Source organism: Suncus etruscus, chromosome 5 (assembly GCF_024139225.1).
Source record: "Suncus etruscus isolate mSunEtr1 chromosome 5, mSunEtr1.pri.cur, whole genome shotgun sequence".
Lineage (NCBI taxonomy): Eukaryota > Metazoa > Chordata > Mammalia > Eulipotyphla > Soricidae > Suncus > Suncus etruscus.
In genome coordinates, this window is record NC_064852.1 from 50500456 (window position 1) to 50516692 (window position 16237).

Here is a 16237-nt window from a genome sequence, read left to right on the forward strand (position 1 = left end):
GCTGGGGATCAAAACCTGGAAGGCAAATACCCTACCCACTGTGCTATCGCTCTAGCCAAAAACTATTAAATTTTAAGTCATTGCTCGAGGCAAAATATATATGTATTCAAATCCATTCCCAGAATTCCTCAGCTAAAATCATGAAATTTCTTAAGAATTCAATTACCAGTGTTCTATTTTCCATTGCTTTAAAAAGAAAAAAAAACCCTCAATATTAAACTATAAAATGACAAAATAAAGCAACTACACTCCAAATGAAGACCAATACATAATTAGAATACATACCTGCTGCTACATCCATATTATTTACTCCTGGCTGTTAAAAAAACAAAGAAAATTTAGCTAATATTCACCTTAAACTATATATAAATTTCTGATAAAACACAATCAATTCCCTCTATATATAATTCTCAAGTCAAAGAGTAAATTTTAATAGTCTCAGTTCTGTAAACTTGCAAAACTTGAAAAACATTAGCAGTTGAAGCAAATAAGGTATCGTTACATTTAAGTTAGTTTAACGTTGGCACCAAAATTCAAAATGGCAAAACCTCTCATGAATTCCACACTGCATCTTTGTTTAGGGTAGTTAGTGTCAGGATCCAACATGGAATTTCACACATGTAAAATCATGTGCTCTAGCATGAGCTAAGCATTCCTGGCTCCACTGTGAGGTCTTAACAACTGATTTCATTTTTGCCAGATTAGCTTGACTAACTGCTAGGAGTACTCCTCTAAATTTTTTTCAAATCTTGTATTGCAAAGCTCCTCCAAGGGCTGGAGTGATAGCACAGCAGTAGGGCATTTGCCTTGCATGTGGCCAATCCAGGATAAACCCAGATTCGATCCCCGGCATTCCACATAGTCCCTCAAGCCTTCCAAGAGCAATTTCAGAGCACAGAGTCAGGAGTAACCCCTGAGCGCTGCTGGGTATGGCCCCCAAAATTAAATAAATAAATGTTTAAAAAAAATGAAAAGCTAACTCAATGGTCTACAAAGTACAGTTGTTGTTTCACATATAAAAACAATTAAAAAAAAAAAATCACAGGGGGCCAGAGAGGTGGCACAAGGTGTAAGGTGCTGCCTTGTGCACACTATGGGCCTCGGTTCAATCCCCCTGTGACCCATATGGTCCCCCAAGCCAGGAGTAATTTCTGAGCGCACAGCCAGGAGTAATCCCGGTTTTTCGGGTGTGGCCAAAAACAAACAAATAAACAAACAAAGATCATAGGAGGCAGAACCTATGCACCACAGCCCTCCTTGCAAGGTGAGCCAAGAGTCCAACCTGTGACAAGAAAGAGAATATATATATGCACAGCTACCTTACCCTGCCCTGAGGTCAAGCATTTCTTCTATTCAATGAGCACTACAAAGGTCACAATGGGGACAACAACATCCCACCATGCTCAATGAATGCAGATGCTGTAGTTCTGAAGACCTAATTAGTACCAGCAACCTATAAAGCGTCTCTGATAAGGAATTTGGAGAGCAAATGTAGAGGATGTACAAAGAACTCAAAGAAATCATAGAATAAACGTAACAAACAACCAATAAGACTCAAGAGGATATGAGAGTAGAAATGAGAAGACTTCAAAAGAGAAATAATAGTACTGAAAAATTCTGTAGGCAAAATGAAAAACTCCCTAGAAGGCTTCACCAGCAGAGTAAGAGCTGCTGAGGACAAAATCAGTAAGCTAAAAGATTATCTGCAATAACACCTCCATACAATAAAAGAAGTTGGAAAGAGACTTAAATAAAAGATGAAAAAAATCCTCAAAATAATAGTACCAGCTAAAAGAGACCCCCAAAAAAGCACTCCAAGGCACATCTTAGTCACAATAATGAAAACCACAGATAAAGTAAAGCAACAAGATCAAAATTACATATATACAAAGAAGCATCTGTTAAGATTTACAAATGATTTATCAAAAGCAACCCTTAAGCAATCATTAAGTGGGATATAATATAAAAACCTTGAAAGAATAACTGAAGGGTCTACTTTAAAAGGCAAGTCAGACCCTATAAATATACCAAACTCCTACAAAAAGATGACACAAAATCAGATGACAATCTCTCTCAAAGTCAATAAATGCAACAGTTTGAGACACAGAGTGGGAAAATGGATCAGAAACTGAATCCAACATTTTGATTCCTGTAGGAAACACATCTGACCAGTCAGAGGAAACACAGACTCAAAGTCAAAGGTTGAATACAATCCTTCAATTCAACGCCCATTAAAAAGTTGGAATAACCACACTAATATCAAACAACACACTTTAGGGTTAAAAAGGTTATAAGAGAAAGAGATGGTCATCACTCATCTAAAACACACACACTCAATGAGGGACCATTAATATATTTAAAACAACTGTTAGTAGACCTGAAGAAAGACTTTGATAGCAACACAAGTAGTACTGGGATACTTCAAAACTACGCTGTCACCTATTGATAGATCAACCATGTTAAAGCTTAAAAAAGACAAAATGGCTTTGAAGGAAGAAAGAAAATGGCTTTATATATATATACACACACACATATAAAGGTATTTTTATCCCCAGAAAGCTGGATATATATTCTTCTCCAATACACGAGACATTTCGAAGCAGATCACATGGGGGGTCAAAATCATACCTTCATTAAATCAGGAGGATAAAAAATGTGTCAAATATCTTCTCAGATTTGATGTACTGACAATAGATGTGAATTACAAACCAACCCAGAGAAATAACTGTAACACCTGGCAATTAAATAATTCACTATTGAATAACCAGTGGGTCAGAGAAAAAAAAAAAAACAAGAGATTCCCAGAAGTAAAAGAGAATGAAGACATGAACTCTTAGTATTTGTGGACAGGGCAAAAGTGGTACTAAGAGGAAAATTTATAGCTTTGAAAGCATTCTTCAGAAAGAAAAGGCCTATATAAACTTAATGGCACAGCTTAAAAATTTGGAAATTTGCAAACAAAAGGAATAAAAAATAGGCAGGTGAAAGGAAAAAATAAAACCTTAGAACAGGAATGAGTGAACTCGAAACTCTAAAAACTATACAAAAGATCAATGAAATTGAGTTGGTTCTTTGAAAAAAATAAAAAAAGATCAATAAACCTTTACCAACAGTCACAAAGAGAGAGAAACCTAATAAACTAAAACAGAAATAAAAAGATGGAGGTCATTATAGATACTACAGAAATTCAAAAGGCAGAGATTAATTTGAGATTCTTTATATCAGAAAACAAGAGATTCTAGAAACTTCCCAAGATTGAAGATCTGGAATGTCTGAAGAAACCCATCACTAATGAGGAAATTGAAATGGTAATCAAAAGGTTTCCCCAAAGCAAAAGCCCAGTCCCGGATGGATTCACCAGTAAAATCTTTCAAACCTTTAATTACAGGCCATTTCCTTGATGAACATAATGCAAATATCCTCAACAAAATACTAACAAACTGAATCTAAAAGCTCATCAAGAAGGTCATATACCATGACCAAGTAGGATTCATTCCAGAGATGCAAGGATGATTTAAAATATGCAAGTCAATCAATATAATACACCATACATCAGTAAAAGAAAAACATTAAAAAAATCACACGATCATTATCACTATATAAACATATATAAAGCATTTGAAAAGTCCAGCACCGGGGCCGGGAAGGTGGCGCTGGAGATAAGGTGTCTGCCTTGTAAGCGTTACCAAGGAACGGACCGCGGTTCGATCCCCCGGCGTCCCATATGGTCCCCCCAAGCCAGGGGTGATTTCTGAGCACATAGCCAGGAGTAACCCCTGAGCGTCAAACGGGTGTGGCCCAAAAACCAAAAAAAAAAAAAGAAAAAAAAAAAAAAAAGAAAAGTCCAGCACCAATTCTTTAATAAAAACTCTCAACAAAATGGAAAGTGAAGAAACTTTTATTAATATAGTCAAGGCCAATAACCAAAAACCCATGGTAAACAATAAACTCAGTGGGTAAATACTAAATTTTTTCTCTAAGATCTAGCACAAGTCAAGGCTACCCACTTCTATTTAATATAGTACTGGAAATACTTGCCATAGCAATTAGGTAAGAAAAACATATAGTTATTAATAAAAATTATCAAAGAAAAGGAAGAATATGACAATGGAGACATATTCCCTGCTCATAGATTCGGAGGATTAACGTTATTAAAATAATTTTCAAAAGCCTTGAATAGATTTAATGGAATCCCTATAAAAATACCCAAAACATTTTTCAAAGAATTGGATCACACACTCTTGAAATTCATTTGGAACAATAAACCTCTACAAATAGCTAATGTAATCCTTGGAAAAAGATGATGGGAGGTATAATTTCCTCGAACTTTAAACTGCACTATAAAGCAGTAGTCATATTAGAATAAAGACAGACCCTCACATCAATGAAGTAGACTGGAGTATTCTGAGACTGAACCCCAGATATATGTTCAATTACTCTGAGATAAAGGGACAAGAAATTACCAAGGGAAACAAGAAAAGACACTTCAAAAAGAGGTGTTAGGAAAACGGGTCAACTAGATGCAAAAAAAAAAAAAAGAGCAACCAAGACCTCTCATTAATAGCACAAATACTAAAGGTCAAATAAAAATGAATTAAAGACCTTGATATCAGACCTAAAACCGTAAGGTACATAGAGGAAGCATAGGCAAAACACTCCAGGACATTGTCATTACTGTCCTCACAAGTGGAAGCAAAGATAAATGGGACTACATTAAACTAAGAAGCTTTTGTACCTCAAAGGAAATAATGACTAGAATATAATATAAAGACTACCCACAAAATGGGAGAAACTATTCAGCCAGGACCTATCAGATAAAAGGTTAATATTAAAATATACAAGGTAATGATAGACCTTAGCAAGAAAAAAGGATTTAGCCCCATCCAAAATTGGGGAGAAGAAATGCAGACATTTCCTCAAAGAAGAAACAAAGATGGCCAAAAGGTACATGAAAATTGCTCCACAGCACTAATCACCAAGGAAATATAAATCTAAACAACAATAAGGTAACATCTCACACCACAGAAACTAGCACACATCACAAAAAAACAAGAACTATTAACCAGTGCTGGTGTAGAGGTGGGGAGAAAGGAACTCTCATTCACTGCTTGAGGTCTGCATTGAAAAACAATATGGACATTCCTCAAAAAGCTATAAATCAAGCTCCCATATGCTACCACTCCTAGGGATATATTCCAGGAACACAAAAACACAATACAAAAAAAAAAAAAAGAAAAGAAAAGAAAAGAAAAGAAAAGAAAAGAAAAGAAAAGAAAAGAAAAGAAAAGGGAAGGAAGGAAGGAAGGAAGGAAGGAAGGAAGGAAGGAAGGAAGGAAGGAAGGAAGGAAGGAAGGAAGGAAGGAAGGAAGGAAGGAAGCCCTCTGCACTCCTATGTTCAGCACAGCACTATCTACAATAGCCAGAATCTGGAAACAACCCAAGTGCCCAACAACAGACAGATGAGTGCATAAAGAATGTATGTCTCTACAATGGATACAGATGTGAGGAAAAAATAAATCATGACATTTGCTTATAGATGGATGGACATGGATACTATTATGCTAAGTGAAGTGAGTCAGAGGGAAAGGGATAGACAGAATAGTCTCACTCATTTATAGGATATAAGAAAAAGAGATAATTTGGTAATAATACCTATAGACAATGGTCAGGAGGGCCAGCCAGGATAGAAAGCTTGCCACAAAGAGCAGTGAATTTAGCTAGAGAAGGGTTTACTAGTATAACATGACACTCAACTATTAACCCAAAACAAAGGCAAGGCCTGTCCCCCAACTTCCTCCTTTGATATGTAAAAGCCCACCAGGGTAAGCACTTTTGTCTCTCTCCTGACCTTCCTGCTCTGGTGAACTGGTGTTGGTTTAATAAAGAAAGAGTAATTCTGCTTGGCTCAGAGATACCACCAGGTGCAGATGGACTCCATGATTCTTTCCCGACTGACTTGGTTTATTATGGTGACCATACCTGCTTCAGATCCATCATATGCCTAGGATTGAAAATATGGTGTATATGGGGTGACCTCACAACCTTTGGGGATTCATTGTACAACTAGGATAATGATAGTTGGAACTGATGCTCTGGACAAGAAATAGGCATTCTAAGTTGAAAAAGTAACAGGCAAGGCACCCCTTCATTAGCAATAGTGCAAACCAGTGTCAAAAAGGAGCTAGAGGAGAGAGTAAGGGGGGAGAGAAGAGAGAAAAAAAGAGAGAGAAAGAAGAGTGAGAGAAAAAGAGGAGAGAGAGATGGAGAGAAAGAGCTAGGAGAGAAAGGGATGGGGGTGAAAAATGCTTGCTTAGAGAAAGGGCTAGGTATTTTTATGTGGGGAACTGGGGACACTGGTGGCAGGGAAAGTTCACTGGTGAAGGGTGGTATACATTCTATGACAGAAACTCAAGTATAAATAATTTTGTAACCATGTGCTTAAGTTATCAAAGATACTTTTTTAATCACAGAAAATAGTCATTTCTCTAGAATTACCGGTAAGGCTGGCTGCATGGAAGCCTGAGACATATGGGACATCATCATTCCAGGCATCACTGAGGACATCATTCCAGGCATCTAAAACAAAGTGAAGAAGTGGTTACTATATAGGATCAAATCACTTAACAAGACCTTATGAATCAGTTATTAAAGTTAGTATATATACAATTTTATTAAAACCTACTCAAAATTATTATACTAAGCACTTACTTTAGCAAAGTACTACATTAATACATTTATTTATATATTCAATAAAATGAGTTTAAAATTTATTAATTTTAGAATATTTAAACTATCAAAAATTTAGATTATTAATTATCTCAAATCTAACCTTAAGAAAATTCATTTCCTCCTAATTTTAATACTCAGTTTTTCTCTCTTTAGAAAAATACCAATAGTTTTTCTCAGTACTTGTCACCTTGACTTTTAGTTGTTTTGAATAAATTTTGCAGCATTTGACCCTTAAATTATAGATCATAGGTACCTAAAATTCAAATATACAGGCACACAGAAAAGAGCACAATGTCTCAGACAGGGAACCAAGCCTTTCAACTTTGCAAGCACAAGTTCTTAAGTTTTTATCTATGATTTGGGTACCACAAGAAAAACAAAACAAAAAACACCACTTTTACTTATTTATTTTTATTTATTTATTTTTTTTTGTTTTGTTTTTCGGGCCACACCCATTTAATGCTCAGGGGTTACTCCTAGCTAAGCACTCAGAAGTTGCCCTTTGCTTGGAGGGACCATATGGGACGCCAGGAGATCAAACCGTGGTCGAGATCTTTCCTTGGCTAGGGCTTGCAAGGCAGACACATTACCTCTAGCGCCACCTAGCCAGCCCCAAACACCACTTTTTTTTTAATAATGATTTTTATTTTGACCAAAATGGTTTACATATCTTTCACAGTAATATTTTAAGTACATATTGATATGTATTCAGGGAAATTCCCACCACCAAAGTTGTCCTCCCACCACCTCCAATTTTTGCATGTAAAGCAAGCTCTTGTTGACAATAATATTTTAGGTACATGTTAACTTAATATAACACAAATCTTTACCCTACCTCCTCAAAACACAATAAAGTGCACATAGAAATTCCTGAAAACAGAAAATAACAGGGGTCAGTCACTGCAAGGCAAGTGACTCCTTACTATCTGTGCAGCCTAGAAAATAATAGTTCAGAAATCTAAACTATTTCACGAAAAACTGTCGCCCAAATTGAAGAGTTTAGTTACTAAGACTGAATAAAAACCACTAAGTTAACAAAGCTTCAAAGTACTCTGGCAACAAAATACATACAGTATATATATAAATGTAGTCCCACAGATTAATTTTTACTTTAGTAAAAACCTAAAGGAAAAGTAGGCAGAGCAGTAAATTATATTCAGGGGTCCTCAAACTTTTTAAACAGGGGGCCTGTCCCTCAGACCATTGGAGGGTGTGACTTTAGTAAAAACAAAACTTATGAACGAATTCTTATGCACACTGCATATATCTTATTTTGCAATGAAGAAACAAAACAGATAAAAATACAGTATGTGGCCCGCGGGCCATAGTTTGAGGACCACTGAATGAATGTCAATGAAATGACAATAATTTCAAAGTCAAACGTAGTAAATTTTAATACTTGTAAAAGGAAACTTAGAAGGCAAGTCAGCCTCAAGTAATATTGAAATATAAGAAGCTAGAATAAGCACAGCAGTGAAGTGTCTGCCTTGCTTGCAGCCAATTTGGGACTGACCTGCGTTTAATCCCAGCATTCCATATGGTCCTCCAAGCCTGCCAGGTGTGATTCCTGAGCGCAGAGCCAGGAGTATTCCCTGAGCACTGCTGGATGTGCCCCCCCAAAGTAATACATATTAGTGACTTTTTAGTTGTTGCTATTCCTGAAAACCTTTCTTAAAGAACTGCTTGAATAATGAACCAGCCTAATTGTGATTAAAATATTGAATATAGGGGCTGTAGTGATAGCACAGGGTGTTTGCTTTGCACATGGACGATACGGGACGGACCCGGGTTCAATCCCTGGCATCCCATATGGTCCCCCGAGCCTGGCAGAAGCTACTTCTGAGCACAAAGCTAGAAGTAACCCCCTCCCCCTACTCCCCCTGTGATCCCCCAAATAAAAACAAAATTTGGAATATATAGTCAACTTCTGTTTTATTTCTTGGGGGAGCCACACCTGGTAGTGCTTGCGTATAGTAAAGGGTGGGATTCATGCAGTACTGGGGATCAAAATTGCATGCTCCAATTCACTGATCATAACTCTCTCTAGTCCAGAACAATTTATTTTAAAACAAAGATCTAGAACTAGAATACTGACAATTCTCTACCAAAACAGAGTAATAAGATTTGAAAAACATTTTTGTTTTGTTTTGTTTTTGGGTCACACCCGGCTGCGCTCAGAGATTACTCTGGCTCTATGCTCAGAAATCGCTCCTGGCAGGCTTAGAGGACCATATGGGATGCCGGGATTCGAACCACAGTCCTTCTGCATCCAAGGCAAATGCTACCTCCATGCTATCTCTCCAGCCCCTGAAAAATAATTTAAGGAAAAAAAAATTTAGAGCTGTCAGATGAGATCTAGGCTTATTCCCTCTCCATGATAAAAGAAATATATTCTCACAATTAATTTTGGGTCAGCCTTGTATTCATATTCAAAGTAGGTTTCAATTCCCTGAGTATTACACAACTAATTATGGTAAGAAGCACAACGGGCAGAAATTAAGGGAAAGAAAAGGTCTACTAATCACAACGGAACATTTATAACATCAGAAGTATATACACATCACACTAAATTATATACACAGAGCTACTTGAGAAAAGGAAGACTGGAAAACTATGAGATAAAGAATTAACAAGTATTTCTCTTAAAAGGTAAAGACACTAGGGGCCGGGCGGTGGCGCTCGAGGTAAGGTGCCTGCCTTACCTGCGCTAGCCTAGGAGACGGACCGCGGTTCAATCCCCCGGCGCCCCATATGGTCCCCCAAGCCAGGAGCGACTTCTGAGCGCATAGCCAGGAGTAACCCCTGAGCGTCACCGGGTGTGGCCCAAAAACAAAAAACAAAAAACAAAAAAAAAAAAAAAAAAGGTAAAGACACTGAGGACAGTTGATAGTACACTGGGTAGAAAGCTTGCTTTGTACACAATGACCAAGGCTCAATCCCTGATACCATATATGGTCTCCTAATCTTAACAAAAGAAATCCCTGAGCTCAGAACTAGGAGTAAACCCTGAGGATAATTTGGTGTGACACTATAACAATAATAAATTAAAAAGTAAAGATAATATGAGTGGCAAGCTATCATGTAACAGAATAATTCAGTCTGATACAAATGAATATATAAATAAACATCAGAATGATTTAAATTAAAATACTACAGCCCAACTAAGAAAGGAATAAAGAAAGGTTGAGGGCCAGGGGCCAAGTGGTCTCGGATGCATTGATAGGAAATAAATAAGGACAAAACTAAATATTCAAGCCAAAGTCAATGGTAATAGAATCAAGGGACCTAAGCTTTAACATTCTAAACGTAAAGGGGCCTGTTATACTGGCAGGCCAGGGGACAAGGAGTGGTAGTACAGGATGCAATCTGGGTCCCAACTGAAGGTTGACAGTTGTGGTGGGAAGGGTTCTGACTGAAATATCTGAAATTCAATATGAAGAATTCTGTAAATCACAATTGCTTCAATATAATAAAAATGTTTTTTTAAAAAGGGGAAAAACCCTGTAATTCTTTGGACCTGTTACGCTGGTGGTTACTGGTAGGTAACTGGCGGTATCTGGTAGGTTACACTTACCCAGGCAGGTAAGGGTAAAGGTAGAGGATGTGTGCTGGGAACTTTGGTGGAGGGAGGGCAACACCGGTGGTGGGAATGGGCCTAATTCCCTGTCACTGTATGCCTGAAATCCAACTCTGAAGGACTTGTAATTCACAATGGTCTCAATAAAAAAATCAAAATAAATAAAAATACTACAGCCCAAGACACAAATCTATTTAAGAAACAAACCACAAGGGTTAGGGCAGCAGCACAAGGAGCGGTGTTTGCCTTGAATACTACTGACCTGAGTTAGATTCCTGGTATACAAATTGTCCTGTGAGTCCCCAGTGAGCACACTCAGAAATAACTTCTGAGCATCGATAGGCATGGCCCAAAATTAAAAATATACATCAAAAGAGTTTACTAGATTAGGCCAATGATATAGCAAGCCATACTTGAAAGTCATTAAACAACAGTATGAGCAAGTTGTACAGAGCTGTTCTCAAACTTCAGATTTTGAAATATTTTAACTCATAGTATTGGTCAAAAAGCTGAACTCTTCTCAGTAGCCCTGATTTATGTTTTGGCCAAGGTGGATTGCATATCTTTCATAGTAATGTTTTGGGGAGAGTCGAAAGCTTCAGCAGGCATTATGGGGACGACATGGCTTCATGCGGTAGGCTTTTTGGCCAAGCTTAGGGGAAGATGCAGCCTTGGCTCCCCACCACAGCCTTCTGTCTCCTTCTTCCCGGTCCTCAGGGTTACCCCTGGCAGCCTACTCAGGGTCCCAGCAAGTGGGTTCTGGCGAGGAGCGTTTTAAAGGAGACCCCAGGCTTCCCCGTTCCTGCAGGGGGGCAGAAAGGGGGTGAACTTCCAGCTTCCAGCAATTAGGAAGCAAACGTCTCTTGGGGAGTCAGAAGCTTCAGGAGGCAACATGGGGACTACATGGCTCTATGCGCTCTTCGCTCTTTAAGAAGCAGATTAATCCTCTTATATAGTGACAATTTTGTCCACTGGTTTTTTTGATTGTTTGTTTGTTTTTTTTCCCTTTGAGATCTGTTTTATAAGCAATACTGGTAGAAGAGTATCTCTGTGTAGAATTCATGTTTGAGCCAAGTTACGGGGAATGTCAGACTTGATCTGTCGGCCCCCAGATGTACCAACAGTATCTTGTGGCACTGTTTCTCTGTTGCACAGGCACATTGAAGTGGGAAAATTAGACATATGCAAACAAGTTCTTATCTAATAGAGATGGGAACACAAATTTGGTAATGCAGTTAGGCCTTATACCCTGAACATTGGCATAATGATTTGGCTTAGGCCTCAGAAGAAAGGGCATTGCCCATACACCCCTAAACAATGGATAACATCTACGGATATAATCACAATTGTCTGTAACATTACCAGGATGCAAACTCTACCAGGGAAGACCTACCACTGCTCTGGCATTGACTTACTCCAAAGAGTGCTCTCAACACCCAGACGATTCAGTAACAACCTGCTTGCAGGACAGATCCCTCCATATCTAATGGTGTGCTGAAACTAGAGGATGCTCCACATCAGCCTGACTTTGATGAAAGAAATGCACAGAATCCAGAATCCTTAAATATAGGAACCTGTTACCAACAAAAGCTAAAGTGTGAAAAAGTTTCACCAGGACCACGGAGAATGACTAGGGTTGGACAGACTGGACAGACTCTGGAGCCCAGAGTCGGTCTTATGCCAATAAACTTATGGGGTGAGGCCTTCTTGTAATCAGGCCAAGAATTATTTATTCCCATTTTCCCCCTATTTTTCCACGCCTATCCAAACAACGGTGATTGTCACAGTCACACCTTTACTATTGTATTTTTTTTAACACTTACCCTTTAAAAAAAAAGTTTACTGGACATGTCTATATTAAACCTTTTCTTTATCGAGTAAACCTTATTTTTAATTTCCCAATTGAGCACTTTAAAACAACATAGTAATAACTATTATTTATGATAGGTACATTTATTTATTTATGATAGTGGCATTTCATGAGCATAGAAGAAATGTAATCATTTTACAAAGGTAGACAACTTTAGAATCAATTCTTATTTCTGCATATAAAAAGAGCAATACCTACTTTACTTAACTACTTTATATAATTGCTTCTTAATAACCAAAAGAAATATTTTATTTGACTAAAGGAGGAAACCCATAATAAAAAAGTAAACTATAAATTTCCAAAATATGCAGAAGTATTGTGGCATCTCAATCAGCAGTCATAAAATAAACAGTTTGGGCAGGCATCTTAAGAATGACTCTAAGTTCTCTAGATGCAAACTACAAAAATCATTTATGTTACAGTAATACTACAGTCAAAAGATTTAAATGTCTATTGATAAAAAGGAATATATGAAGGTACAGAAAAAAGAAATTAGTGGAAAAATTTCATTCATTCTCATATACTGATAATTACTACTTTTTATGGTATTTGGAAGCTATATCTTTGATATTTTTAACAGACTAAAAATCAATCAGTAGGGTCAAAAAGACGGCTTCAAGAGTTGAGTGAATGCTTTGACTACAGGAAGCAAGGATTTAATCCCCTGCAATGTGTGGTCCTTGGAGCACAGAGGCACAACTCTCAAACACAGGGCCAAAAATTTCTAGAAAACTGCCCACTCCCAAAACAAAAGCCCACAATAGGTAAACATACTATATTTCTTTCCTCTCCTTGAAAAAATATAAGAAATATCAGTAAAAATGTAAAAGGTTTCTACAAGAGTTCCTAGCACTTTTGGTAAATATTTCACCTTGTGACTCTCAAAAGAAACAGAGGTGGATTTTGGACTTCTTCCAAACACAGGTTCTTCTTAAATCTTTAAAGTACATCTTAAAAAAAAAAACAAACCATGCTGGGCCAGAATAACACAGTGGGTCGGACAATTTTGCCTCGCAGAGGCCGACCTGGGTTCGATCCCTTGCATCCCAAATAGTCCCCTGAGCCCTGAGCCCACTAGGAGTGATTCCTGAGTGCAGAGCTAGGAGTAACCTATGTGCATCAATGGGTTTGAGTGTAACCCCAAAACAAAACAAAACAAATTGCTGTAAATAAAATTTTTAATAGATGAGTACATACTTAAGATTATTAACTAGTAAATAAAGACTAACATTTTCTAGGATTATAAGTAACCCATCAAAATCTAAGTATGCACACACAGCCCCATCCCAAAGTTATATAAACAGACATAGGGTAATCAACTCTATAAAAAGCACTATAAATATCTAAAGCAAAAAGAATTAAAAAACAAAGACAACAAATGAATTTAGTAAATCATAAATCAGATAAATACAATACTTTGAACTTCTATAGCAAGTCTTTACTTTCTCACCAATTTTTTCTAAGAGTAAAAAAAATTCTGTGGTGAGGCTGGAATGATAGAATAATGGGCAGAGGGTTTGTCTTGTATACAGCCGACCTAGGTTGAATCCCTAGCATCCCATATGGCTCCCCATGCTGGCTAGACTGATTTCTGAGGGGAGGCAGGAATAACCATCAGTGCCACAGGACGTGACCCAAACAACAACAGCAAAAATTCTGCAGTAAAGCTTTTATATAAGAGATGATTAAAACAATCACACGAAAACACATTTAGCTATAATTCAAAATACTGGAAATGGGTATTTTATTCATCAAACAAAACATACTTTACGGTTCTCTTCCATTTTCTGTCATATTTGAAAAAGCACCAGTAACGAGATAGACACACACACACACAAATACCCACAAAAGTTAAACATGAAAGAAGAATATGAAAGACTACAACCTAATTGTTAGTTTTATTCATCAATAAATATTTTATATTCATATTGTGCTAAAAATTGAGGTCAGTACTGGCAGACCTCTTTAAAAGTTTAAACTACAATCCCTACTGTCAATAAGATTACAATGTTATTACTTTGGGGAAGACAAAGCAATAAAAATCTAAAAAACAAGGCACTAATGAAGTCCAAAGTAAAATACTAAGAGTTATTATATAGAAAAATAGAATTTTATTTGTTAGTTTGAAGGGAATGTGTTTGTTGGGTAAAGTAATTGCTGATTCCACTCCTGATGAAAGAAATTCTTGAAAAGGTAGAACTTAGTAAAGGAACTGGTAAAGGAAAGCACATGTTGGCGGTGAGAAAAACAAAAGGAAACCAGTACGAGCTCAGTAATAATTTTTTTCAACATACCATGAAAAGACAAGTCTCAGTTCAAAATAGGGAGTGTGAAAACATACAATTCAGAATTACTCTTTGAATTGTACTCTAAGACTCTTGAAAGCTAATGTGTGGAATTTGGACACTATTCTGTAGACACAGAAAAATACTGGGTGTTCCGAGGCAAAGAAACATTAAAATTTGTGCAGCCTGGAAAAGGGAAGACCCCTCTACAGCATAAAGGAATCCCGAAGTTATCATGTACATCCCATCCTTGTAAGTCAGCAGGAATAGAAAATAAGATCTGTTATAGTCTGTTTCACCTACCATATTAGCAAGAAAATCAAGCTCACATATCCTTTACTGAACAAGAGGCTTCAATTCAAAGATACTAATTAAAATTAGGAAGACATTACAGACAATTTTCTGTTCTTTTATTTATATTAATCTATAAAATCTCAGACATATATCAATGACTCTTCTTACCAAATGCTCTCAATTGAACCATAGGATATTTAAATTGAAAGGACTTTAAATCACATGTTACAATCTTCTAAATTTTTATACTGTGGTCAGTAACATGTCAAATATAAACAAACAAATTCAAAACGATTACAAATTTCAGTCTTTAATGGGATTCTGAATAAGAACTTAATGTGAACTAGGCAATAAATAAGCAAAGTTCCATCCATAGCCTCCTATTCCGAGTTCATAAAGAATCTGTGAATAATTGTAAAACTGAATGGCAGAACTATATCTGCTTTAGATCACTGAGTAAATGATTGCAGGCACCCTGCTTCTTCTCTTTGTCCCCTTACTGGTCATTAATAATTCTAAATGGGTAGATAGAAAGAATGATACACTGAAAAAGGCATCTATTTTGCTAGCTTTCAAGTATTATTTATGGCAACTGTTTATAGAAATTTAAATTAGGTTTTTCAATAACACAGGTATTTGAAATTACTCATGTCCTCCCATCCATTATTAAAGGTAAAATAAGAATTAGTTTAACCAAGATCTAGGCCCCATTTTGTTAGATACTAATTTTTCAAAAAGGGAAATAATCTAATTTGAGATAAAAAATATGGTAATCCTCTTGCAAATCTCAGGATTGAGCTCTTAAGACAAAACAACAACAAAAAACATATAGGGAGAGACAGATATCTAAACAGCCTGGTACACTTAAAGGCACATGGCAGTTACTGGCTTTGATAACCAGAAGAAAACCACAGTGAAACTCAAAGTACCTGAATGGATGAGCTACCATGTTGCAAGAAACCTTATGCTGATGCTGCTAAGGGGATAGGGTGTTATATAAAATAGTGACCAGCCTATGCCAATAACATACACTATATTCTTAATAACAAAATTTGCTGTTTATTAGAAAAGACAAGCTGATATTGTGGTTTGGTAGTGCAACATGAGCACCATCACAGCAAGGGCAAGCAAATCAATCCCTTGCAAAACTTACCTTGATTGGCCCAATGGAAACAGAAGGCCCCAGAAAAGAGAGGAGCATCAGGCAGTAGCAAATTGTTTTATTTTATCTTTCTGTGGAAAGAAACTAATTTTAAATAAGAACCACAGCATTTGAAGAATAAATATTTTTAAAGCTCATTATAGTTAGAGGTGCTCTACTAAGAAGTAAGAGCTCATTGCTGATTAGAGATGGAAAGAAACAGAAGAGATTGAATAGAGTTGTTTCTCCATCATCTGAGGGAGTTTCAAAAGTTATGTTATTTCAGATAACAGAATAAACAATTTATTTAAGAACTGCAACAGGGGGCTGGAGAGATAGCA

The 16237-nt window shown here is 36.8% G+C and overlaps 1 protein-coding gene across 6 annotated transcripts in view; it reads right to left on the reverse strand.

The window, feature by feature from the left end:
• The window catches only part of PRPF40A (pre-mRNA processing factor 40 homolog A), a 49716-nt gene that overhangs the window by 30441 nt on the left and 3038 nt on the right, over positions 1 to 16237 (reverse strand). For 4 of the 6 annotated variants that reach the window (XM_049772993.1, XM_049772994.1, XM_049772988.1 and 1 more), the window contains exons 3-4: positions 6496 to 6576; positions 286 to 316 (exon numbers count right to left, since the gene is read on the reverse strand). In XM_049772993.1, coding sequence (XP_049628950.1) covers positions 286 to 316; positions 6496 to 6576 — 112 coding nt within the window. Of the gene's footprint in view, positions 1 to 285; positions 317 to 6495; positions 6577 to 15908; positions 15916 to 16237 lie in introns of those variants that run through there. The other 2 variants (XM_049772991.1, XM_049772990.1) reach the window with 2 other exon arrangements.